The sequence below is a fragment of the Diabrotica virgifera genome, chromosome 5 (genome assembly GCF_917563875.1).
Source record: "Diabrotica virgifera virgifera chromosome 5, PGI_DIABVI_V3a".
NCBI classification, from domain to species: Eukaryota; Metazoa; Arthropoda; class Insecta; order Coleoptera; family Chrysomelidae; genus Diabrotica; species Diabrotica virgifera.
Genome location: NC_065447.1, coordinates 239,461,584 through 239,480,174, shown reverse-complemented (window position 1 = coordinate 239,480,174; position 18,591 = coordinate 239,461,584). Strand labels below are relative to the sequence as shown.

At 32.7% G+C, this 18,591-nt stretch overlaps 1 protein-coding gene across 2 annotated transcripts in view; it reads right to left on the bottom strand.

Moving 5' to 3' along the window:
- LOC114343294 (failed axon connections) overlaps positions 1-17,660 on the bottom strand; it is a 166,526-nt gene extending 148,866 nt beyond the window's left edge. For both annotated transcript variants that reach the window (XM_028294107.2, XM_028294113.2), the window contains exon 1: positions 17,171-17,660. In XM_028294107.2, the coding sequence (XP_028149908.1) occupies positions 17,171-17,461 (291 nt within the window). In that variant the 5' untranslated portion in view covers positions 17,462-17,660. The remainder of the gene's footprint in view (positions 1-17,170) is intronic.
- Positions 17,661-18,591: the final 931 nt, after the last annotated feature.

Below are 18,591 nucleotides of genomic sequence, written 5' to 3'. Positions count from 1 at the left end.
ATCCAATAAATAAAAATCATGTTAATTTAATATAATCTAATTTCCTGAAATATACCTTAACAATCTTAATAAATTATTAATTATAGGAATTGCGAAAAAAAAACTCTTGGCAGTATATTACACACCTCAATAAATCTTTGAATTTTTTCCTGGTATCGCGAATTAGTCTTTCCCTATAATCTCCTCAAAAACAACCACGCCTAGAATAGAATTTATCGATTTAGAAAGAGAGAAACAATAACAATTTAGATGTCTGATTCGGGTTCAACGACCTCGACAAGGTTATCTTCACTATTTGCTAATGAACTTGAAAACGTGAGTGTGTATGCTGCGGCAACGGAGATTGGAGAATGTAATGTTATTTATATTTTATGTACGATCGTGTTAAGAAAATTAAAATTCACCAGCTCGCTATAAAACCTGATTCATTTCCGTTTGCCTAGTTTCAAACAAAATTCATACTATCCTATCAGGGGAGGTAGGCTTTCTGGGTCGATGTTTTATAATGGTACACTGTATGCTGGGTTTATAGGTTGGGTTTGTCTTGATTTTTTTCTTCCTATCAGATTCGAGCGGTAGACATAACCAGGATCACATTCCATAAATTCCGAATAAAATATAATATACTATAGTAGTATAGTGAGTCAAAATAAGCCAATCAAAATGTTTAAAACTGGTTCTTTTCGACTGCACAATCAAGCATTATTATACGTTTTCCGAAACTACACAATTTCAGCTTATACAAATTCCATACAATACCTGCTAGTCCAGGGCGCATCTGTTTTGAGATGGACGTTGAGAGGTGACTCAATTTTTTTTGCAGAAATTGCTTGAAAATAACTCATATAATAATATTTGAGTTATCCTCCCACTCAAAAAGGTCCGGAACATTGTTTAAATAATCAACATGTCAAAAAATGAAGGAAAAATTCGATTTCTTTCTTCGTTTTTTGATTATAACTTTAAAAGTATTCATTTCCGAGAAAAGTTGCACTGACATAAAAGTTGCGTAATTAAATTTCCTACAATATAGGATTAGTTAACATTTTTAAAAATTGTCACCCTTGTTGCAAAATAGTAATAATTGCGAAAAAACCATAAAAAAACAAGTATTCGCATTTTACGTTTTTCAACCATTAGGACCTCCACTTAGGACCTTCATATTTGACCCAGAAAAACTTTATGATATAGTAAAACAATGCTGTAAATTTTATTAAGATCGGTGTAACAGATTTTGCAAAATAAATTTTGCATTTCCAGCTTTCGCAAAAAAATTCATTTTTTCAAAATCTTGCAGGACTGAAAATAAAGCAGATAGCAAGTTTATTTTTTTACATATAGAAGAATACTGTATCTTTCATTTGCAATTTCCAAAATTAAAATCGATTAACTACCACGGCGTCACGAATTTTTTTAAATAAACATTAATTTTTGGCGCTATGCGCAGGACAGCGGTGTTCGATTCACACAAGTTGATTTCCAACAAAATTTCCTCCAATATTTATCTAATATATTATTTTCTTACTCTATATTTTGTTGTATTTTAATATTTTAATTCCACAAAAATCAAACTAATTTGATTATTGTTTGTGAAATATTGTTTAAACAATTGCATGTGTTTAAAAATAATAAACGTTTATTCTCTAAGTTAAAATATATGAACAAAAAAAGTTTTTGCTAAAAAAAATGTTATTTCAAAGGACAGAGTATGTGTTTTTATTTTGCAATAAACAAATTTATTTATTTATATCGAAATTTACTAAAAATTAAAATTTATCAATCATTTATCAAAGGTCTCTGGAAGGCCCAATCAGAGCAAACGTATCCGCTGTCCTGCGCGTAGCACAAAAAATTAATGCTTATTTAAAAAAATCCTGACGCCGTGGTAGTTAACTGATTTTAATTTTGCAAATTGCAAATGAAAGGTACAGTATTCTTCTATATGTAAAAAAATTCAACTTGTTGTCTGCTTTATTTTCAGTCCTGCAAAATTTTGAAAAAATGAATTTTTTTTGCGAAAGCTGGATTGCAAAATTTATTTTGCAAAATCTATTAAACCGATCATAATGAAATTTACAGTATTGTTTTATATCATAATCATGTTTCTATATTACATATATATCATAAAGTTTTTCTGGATATATTATGAAGGTTCTATGTGTAGCATAAATAGTTTAAAAACGTAATATGCGAATACTTGATTTTTATGTTTTTTTCGCAATTATTGCTATTTTACAACAGGGGTGACAATTTTTAAAATTTTTAGCCAATCCTATATTGTAGGAAATTTAATTACGCAACTTTTATGTCAGTGCCACTTTTCTCGGAAGTGAATATGTACTTTTAAAGTTATAATTAAAAAACGTAGAAAAAAATCGAATTTTTCCTTCATTTTTTGACATTTTGAAACAATGTTCCGGACCTTTTTGAGTGGGAGGATAACTCAAATATTATTTATTTTTAATACTTTATTATTCTCACTTTTGACACTACAGCCCCCCACTACAAGAGTTCAGTTGAGCTGCATCCAATCCATTCTCTGAGATTTCTCAGCCAGGACATTTTTCTCCTACCTATGCTGCGCCTTCCTTGAATCTTTCCCTGCATAATTAATTTTAGGAGTTCATATCTGTCACCACGTGTTATATGGCCCAAGTATTGAAGTTTTCTTATTTTGATGGAATCCAGTATCTCCCTGCTGTTCTGTATTCTCCTTAGTACTTCCTCATTGGTTATTCTGTCTGTCCAGGAGATTCTCAGCATTCTTCGATACGTCCACATCTCAAATGCTTCCAATCTATTGAGGTATTGTTTATTGAGAGTCCATCCAGAAGAGGTATATGCAGCAGGAATTCAAAATCTCCACTCAGGGCCGCCGAGAGGGATGAGCGGGCCCCGGTAAGATGTGAAGAGCGGGCCCCCGGCAAAAAGTGAACAGCGAAAAAAATTGTTTAAATTTTATAGAAATAAAATTATCAATATCAATAATAAATACAGTAAAACCTGCCATATCCGGACCTCCCCATATCCGGACGGTTCTGCGCCGTCCGGATCTACCGAAATCTACCTAGAAATGCTGTTGGACAACGCACCCTCTCATCCAGACCCAAAAGAACTTAAAGTTGGCGAAATAATGTATTATAGAATCTATAAAACGTGTCTATCGACGAAAGTTATTCACGGCGTTGATTACTGGAATATATGAAGGAGAAAACGTTTCAGAGACTATAAAAGACGTGGTCTTGATATCCGGATTTTTTCATATCCGGATTGGTCTGTCGCCACATTGATTCGGATATGGCAGGTTTTACTGTAATGACAAACATTTCAAATATAACTTTAAATTTAGATTATATTTTTAAAATAGTGAAAATATTTCCAATATCGGTACTTTTGGAGTTTTTTGATTGGCAAAGATGTCTATAATTTTCGAAAAATCGCATGATTTTGCCAAATCATTCTTAATGCACAAAGTTTCTAGGCCAGTTAACCGATCTTGTTTCATTGTAGATCTTATAGCATTTTTTATGCGAGAAAGAAAACTAAAGGATCTTTTCCCTTTTGCGACTACCACTGTTAATGTGTAAAATATTCTTGACCCTATAACGACCTTAGTAAATAATGATTCTAGTTTGGGATGTTTAATTTTATTAAGGTAAATCTATTGGAGAAAGTTGAGATTCACAAATATTCTCCTTGTATATCGCTCTCAAATCAAAAATTTCAATCAACTCTTCACTGATTCTTCTTTATAGAACTCGCGCAATATATCAATTTTTTTTCTTAATTCTTAATCTTAATCTCAGAATGTCCATAAAATGTTAAATAGCGAATGAATTTCAATTGCCGCATTAAATCTTCTGGGTAAGTTGCTTATTATACAATCTATGACAATATTAAATATATCACAGCGAAATATTGCGTCGGGCTTAAAATCATCAGTCGCCTCAATACTAGGCCCTATATTGTAAAATAGAGGTAAAGGTCATATTAAATTTAGCTGATTATTAACTAAACGCATTATGCACATAAGGTGAGAAGCAAAAAAAACGGGAAAAATTACGTCTTTGGTCTGGTCGACGCCGGGCCCCGGTAAAATGTACCGGCTGTACCCCCCTCTTGGCGGGCCTGTCTCCACTACAATCAAAGTTATAGGAAATTATGTAGAGGGCCGGTCTCATACACCGTGTGCGAGTAACGGAGGGTTAATAAAGGTTCTGTGGAAAAAAATCTTGAAAAAAATGATTATTGTTGGTCTTCTAAAGTGTAAATACTAATATCTGAAGCAAAACAAAAAAAAACGAAACTTTATAAGTATGGCTATTTTTGGTTCAAACTAAAACATCTGTTCATAGAATGCTGCATTTTTTAGTAACCTCTAGATTCTTTCTTTTAGCAAAATTAATATTGGCGAATCTTTATTTTAGTATTAAAATATTAAATTTCATCGAAATGTAGCACAGTAGAAAGATGGAAATGTGTGCGGACCACATGATAAAAATAACTATTTAATATTCGAAGACATCGGCTCCCTCGTATGGCATACCGATGGATGTGTGAAACATCTGTTTTTCTTCAAGTAGAATGTAGAATAACAAAGCCAGCTTGTTGTAGAAGTCATCGAAATTAAGAAAAATGTTTTAGCTTTCATGATGATACATATGGGTATGGAGCATGGGGATTGGAGGGGAAACGTGTCGGTGTCCACGAGACGAGTTTAATGACTTGGGATACGTACGAGAATATTGAAATATTTTATGTAATCATGTAAACATAATAAGTATAACATGGCAGTAATACATCCAGCTGCTGGGTTCAAAGGAATTTTTGTTTTTTTTTTGTTTACAGTCTCTTGTGCTTATAGACAAAGCGAAATACATACTCGGTTCCATTCGAAAAAAAATCCCATGAGATTTTTTGCATAATCACTTTCATGGGATACTCCAGAATAGGTTTCATAGAGTTTCGCATGCCAAAAGTGGTCCTAATTTATTTAAAATAAATTGTAAAAATCAATATTTTCGGTACGGACAGATTCTTTTTTTTTTGTTTTCTTTGATCATTCTGAACAAAAAAGATTTCTTCTAATTTTTCTCTAAAAGTTGTTCCGTTTATGAGTGTTAAGACAATTTAAAACTGAAAAAAAAAACGAGAAATGCTGATTTTCAAGGCTCAAAAACACATGTAAAAAATATCATAAATGTGACTTAAAACATGTAATGTGACCTGTGATAACACTGATGACGGAATATTGTTTTCGAAAACGTTAGGTTGTGATATAATCCTTTTTAGGGATTTTAAATATACTTTTTACAAGATAAGGTTTTTATTTTTTGTGATTTATGGTATACTTACCTACAGTCAGTTATAGGAATTTTTTCCTTGTGATATTTTTAAAAAATATCATTTTTAATTCATTTATTCATTTTAATTCACGAAGTGCCTAAATTTAAGTTCAAAACTTGTTCTATCAGTACCCGATCCCGATAAGTATTTTGGCCTTCATTTCATTTTGAAACATTTTTTTTTTAGTTGATATTTGTTACATAAATCTTGTTTTTCTCTCTCAAATATACGTGGCAGCCCGGGCGCCGGTCATAAGCGTTTCATTAACAAATAAAAACAATATTTTATAAAACAAGCCAAACATTCTTATCGGGCGCTAATGGATGAAGGTTTGAACTTGAATTTAGGAACTTATGATTTCAAAAATAATATTTTTTACTTGAGTTTTTGAGCCTTAAAGAATTGCCATTTTTCATTTTTTTTTCAGTTTTTGATTGTTTAGAACTCTAAAACGACCTTCAGAAAAAATTACAAGAGATCCATTTTTTGTTAAAATGATCCAAAAATCCATATTAATATTATTACATTATTATCAAGTAAATTAACAATTTAATCAAATAAATAAATTATTTAAAAAACTATTTTAATAATAAATTACAAAATTTTAATAAATGTCAAGTACATTTTGGTAATTTTTCGTATAAGTACGTATAATATGTGTAAGTGCGACAGAGAGCACCATATAGTGTGATGCGCCGCGCGGCGGTTTAAAAATCTAATGTAGGCGCATAATTAACATTAAAAAAAAACGATCTATATTAAAATAAGCCCCGATTACTCTAAACTTTAATTTAGGCACTTGGTAACCTCAAAAATGATACTTTACGTAAGTTTTCAAGCCTCAAAAATGCGTTTTTTGCATGGATATTTTATGTGTCTTACAGGTGATATAGTCAGATTAACTAAGGGATATGTATCTGTATGGAGAAACTGTCTAACCCTGTATACGTCGAAGGGGGGAGACTTGAAAAAAATTGGTGAATTCTGCATGGTATTCAATGAGCAGCATAATATGAGTGAACCAAATCAAATTCAACCTCAATTGCCACCGGGTCCTACAAACAGTATGAACAGTATGCCTATGAATAATGGAACAAACAACGCTACAGGAAGGGTAAATGTGGGACCACCCCAACCACCTCCAGTCACCACAACTGGTCCGCCGATCGTACCTCCCATGCAGCACAACAATGTTGCTGGCCAAGAGATTCAGATTTTAAATCGATTTTAACTCAAAAACTATCAACTTTTGACAAAAATGATAACATATCTTTTTCATCGAGTGTGACCCAAAAAAGGAACAGTTGCATATATGCAAATGATATAGTACTTATGGGAACAGACAAGGAAAGGTTAAAAGAAGCAGTAACAATACTGGCAAAGGAAACACGGAAAAGAGATCTAGAAATTAACGAAGGAAAAACAAAATATCTACTCTGCTCTAGAAGAGAAGATAACAAGACGAGAGAAATCAAAATAGAAAACTACACTTTTGAAAGAGTTCAACGATTTACCCGTGTTGAGCTGGCCCTCCCCACTTGCAAAAATCAAAAAACAAATAGCCCTGATTTATGAGCTATTTATGAGCTCTCATATTCCGCAAACTAAAAATTTTGAGCTCGTTCCACTGAGCAGGAATTTGATACCTTAGTGGGGGGGGCTGAGTCAGCCCCCCCCCCACTACTTAAAAATAGGAATATTAAATCGGTTTTTGCGGCACAATTACGAGCTATTTATGAGCTCTTGATATTATATAGTTTCGATTTTTGAGCTCATCCCCTTCACCCCCAAACAACCCTTTAATTGATTTAACTTAAGAGAAAAATGCTGAGAAAACTTAAAATATATCGTATTGCGGATATAATTCCTATAGCTTATATACTCTAAGAATAAACTATTAAACCACGTGCATTTCGATTATTGAGCTACAACCCCTTCGCAAGAAAACCACCCTATCTTCCCGGCTTAAGAGAAAGTTGTACTTAAAATGCATTACACTAATTATTTGGCGACTACATATCATTTAATAATTTATAAGCTTCCAAATTACGCGCATTTAGATCAGTAAATTGCAATTTATTTTGTATAGTGCAGTCACTGAAGGTAAAAATCAACGATTACCTTTAATTTCGGTGAACCTTCATCGATTTTCACGAAAATTGGTCAGTGGTTAGAGGATACGTCAAGAAACAAAGGTGACATGGTACCACCTTGCGCCTTTACCCTGAGGGTTGATACCGCCCCTTCTCGGGGGTGAAAATTATTTTATTAAAAATAACTGCACAAATCAATAAAAGAACAAATTAAAAGCAAAATTTATTATATAAAGTTAATAAAATAAGTCAATACTTTTTAAGTTATTAAAGATCAAAGATTTTAATTATTCGTGAAAAAAATGCATGTTATGAAGCGGTTTTTCGTAAATCACTGAAAAACTGTATGTTTTTACAAAAAAGTTAATAGTAGTTTAATTCGTATAGCTTATATTCTAAGAATAAACTCTTAAATCACGCGCCTTTCGATTATAGAGCTACAACCCCTTCGTAAGAAAACCATCCCATATTACCGGCTTAAGAGAGAGTTGTACTTAAAATAATTTAAATTAATTATTTGGCGACTACATATCGTTTAATAATTTATGAGTTTGTAAAATATACGCATCTCAATTATTTAATTGCCATTTTCTTTCTATAGTGCAGTCACTGAAGGTAAACATCAACTATGACCTTCGATTTCGGTAAATCTCCATTCATTTTCAAAAATTAACAATAACAACTTGGGGTTTTAACATGGGGTACATGTCACTCCTTCTCGGGGGTGAAAATTACTTTATTAAAAATAACCCCACAAATCGAGAGAGGGACAAATTGTAAGCAAAATTTGTTATATAATGTGATTAAAATAAAGCAATACTTTTTGAGTTATTAAAGATCAAATATTTTAATTTTTGTGAAAGAAAATGCATGCTTTAAAGCGATTTTTCATAAATAACTCAAAAAGTGTAAGTTTTTACAAAAAAGTGTTCATTACTAAAATTGAAGCTAATAAAAAATATAATAAATTGCTTACTTGAAAAACCCTTTAATGTTAATTTAAAGTAAGTTATTGGTAATTAAATGTATATTTTTTCTGCGACTAGTCAAATCTAAGGATTCAAGCTTAAATAACGGGAAAGAGATGCGTTTTATAACACTTAGGCACTAAATACTTGTCAAAGTACTTAGAATGCGTATATTTTGCGAGCTCATAAATTATTAAACGATATCTAGTCGCCAAATAATTTATTTAAATTATTTTAAGTACAACTCTCTCTTAAGCCGGGAATATGGGATGGTTTTCTTGCGAAGGGGTTGTAGCTCAATAATCGAAAGACGCATGATTTAAGAGTTTATTCTTAGAATATAAGCTGTACGAATAAAAGTACTATTAACTTTTTTGTAAAAACTTACAGTTTTTCAGTGATTTACGAAAAACCGCTTCAAAACATGCATTTTTTTACGAATAATTAAAATTTTTGATCTTTAATAACTTAAAAAGTATTGACTTATTTTAATAACTTTATATAATAAATTTTGCTAATAATTTGTTCTTTTATAGATTTGTGCAGTTATTTTTTATAAAATAATTTCCACCCCCGAGAAGGGGCGGTATCCACCCTCAGGGTAAAGGCGCAAGGTGATACCATGTCACCTTTGTTTCTTGACGTATCCTCTAACCACTGACCAATTTTCGTGAAAATCGATGAAGGTTCACCGAAATTGAAGGTAATTATTGATTTTTACTTTCAGTGACTGCACTATACAAAATAAATTGCAATTTACTGATTTAAATGCGCGTAATTTGGAACCTTATAAATTATTAAATGATATGTAGTCGCCATATAATTAATTTAATGCATTTTAAGTACAACTTTCTCTTAAGCCGGGAAGATAGGGTGGTTTTCTTGCGAAGGGGTTGTAGCTCAATAATCCAAATGCACGTGATTTAATAGTTTATTCTTAGAGTATATACGCTATAGGAATTATATCCGCAATACGATATATTATAAGTTTTCTCAGCATTTTTCTCTTAAGTTAAATCAATTAAAGGGTTGTTTGGGGGTGAAGGGGATGAGCTCAAAAATCGAAACTATATAATTTCAAGAGCTCATAAATAGCTCGTAATTCTGCCGCAAAAACCGATTTAATATTCCTATTTTTAAGTAGTGGGGGGGCTGACTCAGCCCCCCCCCCCACTAAAGTATTAAATTCCTGCTCAGTGGAACGAGCTCAAAATTTTTAGTTTGCGGAATATGAAAGCTCATAAATAGCTCATAAATCAGGGCTATTTGTTTTTTAATTTTTGCAAGTGGGGGGGGGGCAGCTCAACACGGGTCAACGATTTAAATATTTGGGAGTAATAGTGAATGGCTAAAATAAGAGAAGTGAAGAAGTAACCGAGCGAATACTAGCAGACAACAAAACATACAGGAGATATCATAGGCTAATTAAGGACAAGAACTTATCCAGAAATACAAAACTGAAAATATACAGAGTCGAAATCAGACCAGTAGTTACGTACGAGCTGAGCAATGTCTTCTTCTTCTACGGCACTACAGCCCAAATTGAGCCTTGGCCTCCTTTATTTTTTGCCTCTACCATTGCTTGTCTGTGGCTGCTCTTCTCCATACACGGACTCCTAAAAGGGCTTGTGCGTCGCTGTTTACTGTGTCCTCCCAGCGCTTTCTTGGCTTTCCAACCGGTCCCTTTTCCTGCATTCTAGCATTCAGTGCTCTTTCTGGTAGCCTATCCTCTCCCATTCTTATCACATGTCCGGCCCATTGCAATCTTTGTATTCTACAATCTGAGACAATGTGCCTCGCGGAAAAAGATGAAGATTGAGAATATTCGAAAGGAAAATCCTCAGACGGATTATGGGCCCGATAAGAATGGACAACGGATAATTGAGAAACTGGAGGGGAACTATGCACATATCGAAACGAGTGGAAGAAAATTGTAACGAAAGCCAAGTCAAACAACAAACTTTGACAACACAAAGTGGAATGTGCAGTGATTCACCGAAATAACCGAATCAGAGAGCTCTAAAAGCAAAAGCGGCAAACATTAAATCCGGAATGAACAGCCCTGATGATGATGATGATGATGACCCAAAAAACTTAAAATGTATGACATAAAAAAATATTTTCAGGAGTAAAAAAGTATAATCAAAATTCTTCACAACCTGGACTAATTGTCATTAAGCTATCTCATAGGCCTTTGAGAACGTTTAAAAACCTGTATAAGATTTTTACTTAAAATCTTATTTCGTTTTTCACCTACTATAAATCTGGGTAATCAGAACTATTTTTCAAGTGATAAAATGTAGAAAACATTGATATGATAGCGAATATGAATTATGTATCTGTTAAGTCCCATTTTCCATGACTCATCGTGCATTAGAAAACCCCAAAGAGGAATCCAGTTGTAATTATCTCGTTTGAATTCCTTCCGGTTTACAAATCTGTTAGCTATAGGAGACCGACAGGCCGTAATCGATATTTTCGCCAATGAAACGGAAAATGGCTACGAAGCATGGAGGTGAATTGGTGAATCATGAATTTTTCTAGTGAATATATAATACTCAAGTGAGAGAGGAAGTTCGTATGATAGATCTACCGCAATACATTGGAAATGCGAACATTCAATAGCGGGATATTTTAAAGAAAATGGTGTAAAAATAAAATTGCATTGTGGTAATGATGTCAACAGAATCCGGTGTTGCAGCGGTTGCTTGGTTCAATAATTTTATGCAAGTTTTATAACAACTGTATATCTAATTAATTAATTTTAGTAATCATCATCATCATAAGTGGCTCGACAATCCGTTGTGGATCTTGGTCTGATCGCAACACTCAAAAACATTTAGTTCGTAATATTGATTAACAATGATTACTGAATAGTATTTCGTTGTAACAACAATTTAATTTTTTGTTTCAACGAACTTTTAGACATTGATCAATATATTTGGTTATTGTCACAATGATTGAATAATAATTGTGAAAATAACTAGAGTACATTAATCAATAACGCTCAATTTATTCAGACAATAAGTTAGTTTCGTATATTTAATAAATAATGGTAATTCTGGCAGCAAAAAACACTTTCTTGTTTTCGTAGATGATAAGTAATTACCTTGGTTTATCGTGACAACGTACAGATTTCATTAAAACAATGTACAAATGTTGTTAATATAGAGTAATATTTGATTATTCCATAGATGTAAACTGATTGTTGTGACAACGAATGCATTAATCAATCTACTACTGCGTTTAATAACCACTATCAATGCGTTCATGGTAACAATGAACGAAGTTGTTGAAACAATACATGTTTTGCTTGACCATTTGAAATGTAACGGCTTTTCCTTATCGTTCTTTGTTAAACAATGCTGTTACCTCTGCCGAAGTGCCGAATAATTTCATTTCGTTTCCAAGTGTAGTCCGTACTGGAAGTAAGTTTTCGTGTGCCTATTATCGTATTCATTTTTTTCGAATCCTGAGAAAACTAATTAGTATTTTTGAAAAATTTAAACGCAGAATAAAATATTACAGTATTATCGAGGATCTGAAGTCCCTGAGAACTTACATAATGATTATTTTAATAAGTCACAGGGGTGAAAAGGAGAAAATTTAGTATGATTTTTAATTTCAAATATACCATTCAAAAGACTTTTTGTTTACTCTAAGGGACTTTCAGCCCTCGGTAATAATGTAATGTTTTATTCTGCGTTTAAATTTAAAAAAAATACTTATTAGTTTTCTCAGGATTTAAAAAAAAATGAATGCGTTTAAAAATAATTCGAGCGAAATTTTGCACGTGCGCTCTCCAAAAGGATTAAAGTATTATACATTTTTGGAATCACTATTTCAAACGCTCACTAGTTACGGCCCTGGGGCCCCTAAACCTTCAGCGCCCATGGCCCGAAGTTAGGTTAAACCGACACTGGCCAGCAGTCTCCTCTGCAATTTTAGGATCCTGACTACAAATAATGAAAAAACTAAAAGTGCGAATTTTGTGATGAAATTTGGTATGTGGGGTTAGAATAATATTTGGAACAACTTGTTCAAATAACTTTTTCCTATATCTGTAATGAAAAGCAAAATATCGGTAATATACCGTGTTTTTGGATTCGCAGTAAGCCGCTTTTAGAATTAAAAAAATTCAGTTGATTATCTTAAAAAATGTGAACCTTCAACCTGTATGGGTTGTACTGTGGGATATCGCACACCACATTCCATAATACGATAATTACTAAAGATTCGTCTCTTTAAAAAATGCAATACTTTGATTCGAAAATATTGTACTAAAAATCTGACAACATCTCATAGGGCCCTTGTATGTAACGGATCTATCGACCTATGAGTATTTTCTATGAAATGGAAGAAAAGATTCCACTTTTAAAATCCAACTTCCTGTATAACCGGTTTGTACAAATAAATAGGAACCTTTACCCACATAAATATTTGGAGGATTGTTATCTTAAACATTCTATAAATATTATGTACCATAATTACTTGTAAATGTTTCCAGCTATTTATCAGTATGTCTATAACAAGTTTGTTTATTAATTACTCACATTTTGTTTATTTTTACGGTGGCTTATTATGATACCAAGAACAGATATCTCACGATGGAATTTTATCAATTATTTTACAGGAAGACGATGTTACAACAAAGATATGTACAATAATTAGTCAAGAAAGTATCACCATCACATCACTCCCAGTCCTTTGAGTCCACTACTGGACATAGGCCTTCCTCATTTTGTCCATTGTGCTCTATTTTCAGCACTTTACATCCAATTTCTTGAGATCGTCAGTCCAACGAGTAGGGGATCTTCCTCTACTTCTTATGTCTAATCTCGGCCTCCACTCAAGTAATCTCTTCGTCCACATTTGATCACTGATTCGGGCGACGTGTCCGGTCCAGTTCCATTTCAGTGTGGCAATTATATACTCAGCATTGACCTTTCCATTTTCCTCTGAGCTATTTGCAGTGTTTTAGAAGTTGTAGCTGTCAATGTCAAAGTTTCGGCACCATAGGTCATCACAGGTAACACACATTGGTCAAATGTTTTACGTTTTAAAGAAATTGGTATTTATACAGGGTGTTTCATTAATAATTGTCCATATAGTAACTGGAGAAACCTTAGCTCAAAATACGAAGATTTAACCCAAAACACTTAAATAAAATGTGGTTCCTTACTGAGTTACAGGGTGTTTTATCTAAAAATTTAAAAACTGTTTTTGCTCAGCATTTTAAAACTATTCGACATATCCTTTTCATACTTGGCAGAAAGTGCGACTACTATACACCCTACTAAATTATGGTACACAAACGTTTCTAGCTAGTCCCAGAGGCGTACGACAGGGGATAGTGAATGTTTGACCCTTCTCAAATTCTACGCCACTAGAGTCATTACTAGTTTAGTGCCATTTTTAGATTCTCCAACACTTTCTACGTAAATAATGTACTCTTCATTGGTAACGATAAAGTCATTAGTTTTCGAGATATTTGAAGTTAAATATGAAACGGCACAGTTATTTTGATTATTTATGATATGATTCATATGATTAAAATTTAAAAACTATTTGTAGCCAGTACTTTAAAACTATTTGGCCTATCCTTATCATACTTGGAAGAAAGTGTACGTACTGTATACCCTACGAAATTAAGATACATAAACGTTTCTAGCTACTACCAGAGGCGTACGACAGGGGATAGTGGCTGGTTGACCCTTTTCAAATTCTACGCCACTGACGAAATTGCTATTTTAGTGTAATTTTTTGATTCTCCAATACTTTTTACGTAAATAATATACTCTCCATTCGTAACGATAAAATCATGAGTTTTCGAGATATTTGAAATTAAAAATGAAGCGAGTCACTACATTAATCAAAATAACCGTGTCGTTTCATTTTAAGCTTCAAAGATCTCGAAAACTAATGACTTAATCGTTACGAATGAAGAGGATATTATTTTCATAGAAAATATTGGAGAATCCAAAAATTAAACTAAAATAGCAATTTCGTCAGGGGCGTAGAATTTGGAAAGGGTCAACCATTCACTTTCCCCCGTCGTACGCCTCTGGAAACAGCCAGAAACGTTTTTTTAACATAATTTAGTAGTTTGTACAGTACCTATACTTCCTGCCAAGTATGAAAAGGATACGTCGAATAGTTTTAAAATGCTGACAAAAATAGTTTTTAAATTTTTAGATAAAACACCCTGTAACTCAGTAAGGAACCACATTTTATTTAAGTGTTTTAGGTTAAATCTTCCTATTTTGTGCCAAGGTTTCTCCAGTTACTATATGGACAATTATTAATGAAAACCCCTGTATATCGATTTTAAAAGATGTCTTTGAGTTTTCCATAGGCTGCTTATGTTAGGTTTATTCTTCTTCATAGTTCGCATGTTTGGTTGTCTCTTGTGATCTGTATTTCGTGTCCAAGGTATGTATTTTTCCACCAGCTCTACTTCGTTCTCTCCAATATTGATATTTCCGCTAGGTACATACTAGGTTTGTCATGAATTTTGTTTTGGAGATGTTTATGGATTCGAAAAAAAAATGACATTTAAAAAGCATTTGGCCGAAATTTTGCGCCTACGCTCTTCTAAGATTTTCTGACATGGCACATCATAAATAAAATATGAACTAAACTTACGTTTTGGTCATATTTGATGACTCGTATTTCCTAAACCTGTTGGCCGATTGAAGTGATTTTTTTAATATGTTATAGCCTGATTCTTTAACAATATCGCTATAATAATATTGTTGGTAAACATGGAAATTTTTATTGTATACCGGGTGTACAAATCAAACTGTGTTTTTTTTTCTCAAAGTTCGCAACACCCTGTGGAATATTCTAGAATTTACAAAATACTGAAATTAAAACCCAACTATAGCCTGAGGTTTTCTAACATTCTGTTTTTTGATTCATTCCCTTATGTTAGATAATAAAAAAGTTAGGTACTTTAACAACTTACTAGCCTTGTTTTTCGGCAATACAGGGTGTTTTTAAATAAATATGGCAAACTTTAAGGGGTAATTCTGCATGAAAAATCATGACCTTTTGTTTTATAAACATATGTCCGCGAACGCTTCATTTTCGAGATACGGGGTGTTGAATTTCTTCTTACAAACTGACGATTTATTTATTGCTTTAAAACCGGTTGAGATATGTAAATTAAATTTGGCAGGTTTTAAGACGTAGTTATTGCACATTTTTTGACATACAATTAAGATTTTTATATTGACCATTGGCGTGCATACGGGTAATATGATCGGTCATAGTACCCGTATGCGCGCCAATGGTGAATATTAAATTCTTAATTTTGTATAAAAAAATCGGCAATAACTATCTCTTAAAACCTACCAAATTTCATTTGCATATCTCAACTGGTTTTAGAGCAATAAATAAATCGTTGGTTTGTAAGAAAAAATTCAACATCCCGTATCTGGGAAACGAAACATTTGCAAACGTACGTTTAAATAGCAAACTGTCATTATTTTTTCATGCAGAATTACCCCTTAAAGTTTGTTCCACTTATTTAGAAACACCGTGTATTGATGAAGAACATGTCAAGTTGTTAAAGTACCTAACGTTTTTATTATCCAACATAAACGAAGGAATAAAAAAACAGAATGTTAAGAAAACCTGAGGCTATAGTTGGGTTTTAATTTCAGTATTTTATAAATTCTAGAATATTCCACAGTGTGATGCGAACTTTGAGAAAAAAACACAGTTTGATTCGTAAACCCGGTATACAATAAAAATCTACCTGTTTAGCAACAATATTATTACAGCAATATTGCTAAAGTATCAGGCTACCTAAGTATAACATATTAAAAAAATCACTTAAATCAGCCAACAGATTTAGGAAATACGAGACATCAAAATGACCAAATTTTTAAGTGGGCCGATTTCTATGCACGTAAGTTTATGTTTATGCACAATATTTATTTCTTTTATGTAAGATTACTTTTTCAACATAGGATTTCAAACTTTCAATCGCAAGAATTAATTTAAAAAGTAGATTAATTCCTATTTTTTAAGTTGACATCTGTCAAACTAGAACTTAAAATTCATAATAAATCAGTCAACCCCAACTGTACAAATTACTATATTTAAATATAAATCAATAATTTCTTTGGCATATTCGATTTTCTAGTTTCTTGGCATTTCACTCACATTAAAAAACATACCTCATCAAAACACAATAATAAGATATCAAATTAAAGTTCGCAGATTTAGGTAAATAGATAGATATTTATTTACAGTTTAAAAATTACCTCCACAAGAAAAATGGCCTTCCAAGTATTCCAGGTACTATTACGCTAGTTTGTTAAAAACTTATTTACTTACCTATTGTCTACAATGAATAGAAGTATAGACAAGTCTATATAATTTTCTTTCAGGGCGAAATAACACATTTTCAGTTTACATTTTTTAAATAATGAAATAAAATGAGCAATATAAAAAATTAATTGATAATAATGTAGCCGACACACCCTTTCAGCAGATTAATTAAAGAATATCGCAAAATACATAAACTAATGTTCAAACATAAACAAAATCATGAATAAAACTGTGTAAAATAAAGAATGATACGTATCTGAAAAGCTGGAGGGATGTGAATAGATAATTCTATGAATAAATATGTTTGCCTTAAGGGCATATTATGCACAATGGCCGACAGATTTTAGTGTTGACAATGAATGGTTTGAAAGGATTTTTCGTTAAAATATTGATATTTATGTAAAGGGGTGTTAGATTACTTACCTCGTATTTGACGCCAGCTAGTCTCAACCATGTTTCGACTTTCAAACAATAGGGCGAAAGGGATGGTAGCAGTGGTGTACGCGAAAACTGATACAAATAAACGACGTCTTTTTCGAAATTTGGTTTGTGTACCAATACTTTTGGAGGAGTCGGTTCTTTTTCTTTTGCCGAGGCAGGCGCGTCGCCGGCATTTTCTTGTTTACCGGCCTCATCGGCTTTGTTGTCGCCGGACGGTATCTCCTCCTTAATTTCCTTTGTTTCGGGTGCGTTATTTTCGACCTCAGTTGCCATCGCTAGTTCTATTTCAAGTAATATAAACACTCAACAACACACGCGATAAGCACCACAACAAACAATGTACAACAAGATAAAACTAATACTCGACTAATCAAGGGACAAAAAGCAGTTTCCCTGCAATAGCTTCCAGCTCTCTAGAATAGAAGAGTCGTCTCGTACAGCAATCTCTCCGGCCGGACGAACCGAATCAGTGACGTCAGTCTTCGGCTTGGAACGACGCGCAGGCAGATCGTTCGCCCCACCTGCGTTTCACTTCTTGTGCATATGCACCGAACCCCACCCTTATGCATTTTTCGATGTTGCCGACTGGGATTGGAATGTGCCATACAAGGGATTTTCCTATGCAACAAGGCTTCTATGCAGTTATCCCTATATACAGGGTGATTGATTAGTGGGGTGAAGCTCAATATATCCGCTATAGTAATAGATAGCCATAAAAGTTAATAACAAAAATTGTAGCCAACTTTGAGCTTCACATTTTAAAATTAATTACAATGTTACAGGGTGTTCGATAACATCGTGGCAGACCAAACTTATGTTTTTTTAAACGGAACACCCTATATTTTATCTTATATTAGAAATCTTCTTTACTTACCCATTACAAAAATATACAAGTCTGTTATGTTATACAGGGTATTTACAAAGTTATAACCAATTTTCTATGAATATCGTAACAAGTTAAATTAAGCACAACAGCAATGGCTTCTTAGTGCCATATTTTTTTGTTATTTGTGAAAATTTTTAAGGATGGTTGAAATTGCTAATTTTCTTTATATCGAATATAGGGTGAGTCAAAACGCAAGTACATTATTTTCTCAGTAATTTTAAATGGAACATCCTGTATTTTATGTCACTATCGAAAATTATCGTTACCATACTTTAATTTTTGTATAATATTTCCTATGTCTAAATTTATTAGTTTTCGAGATATTTTCATTTTTCGGAGCAAATTATTAATTTATTTAGGGGTCTAAATATTTCCAAATTTTCAGTAAGCCATGACTGAACTTTTTAAAACTGATAATATTTAAGGTTACTGATTATCAATCCGGTAATCAATGTAACAATGTAGCAAATAAAGAAAGAAAAATAATTAATTAGTAATAAATTTACAAAAGAAACAC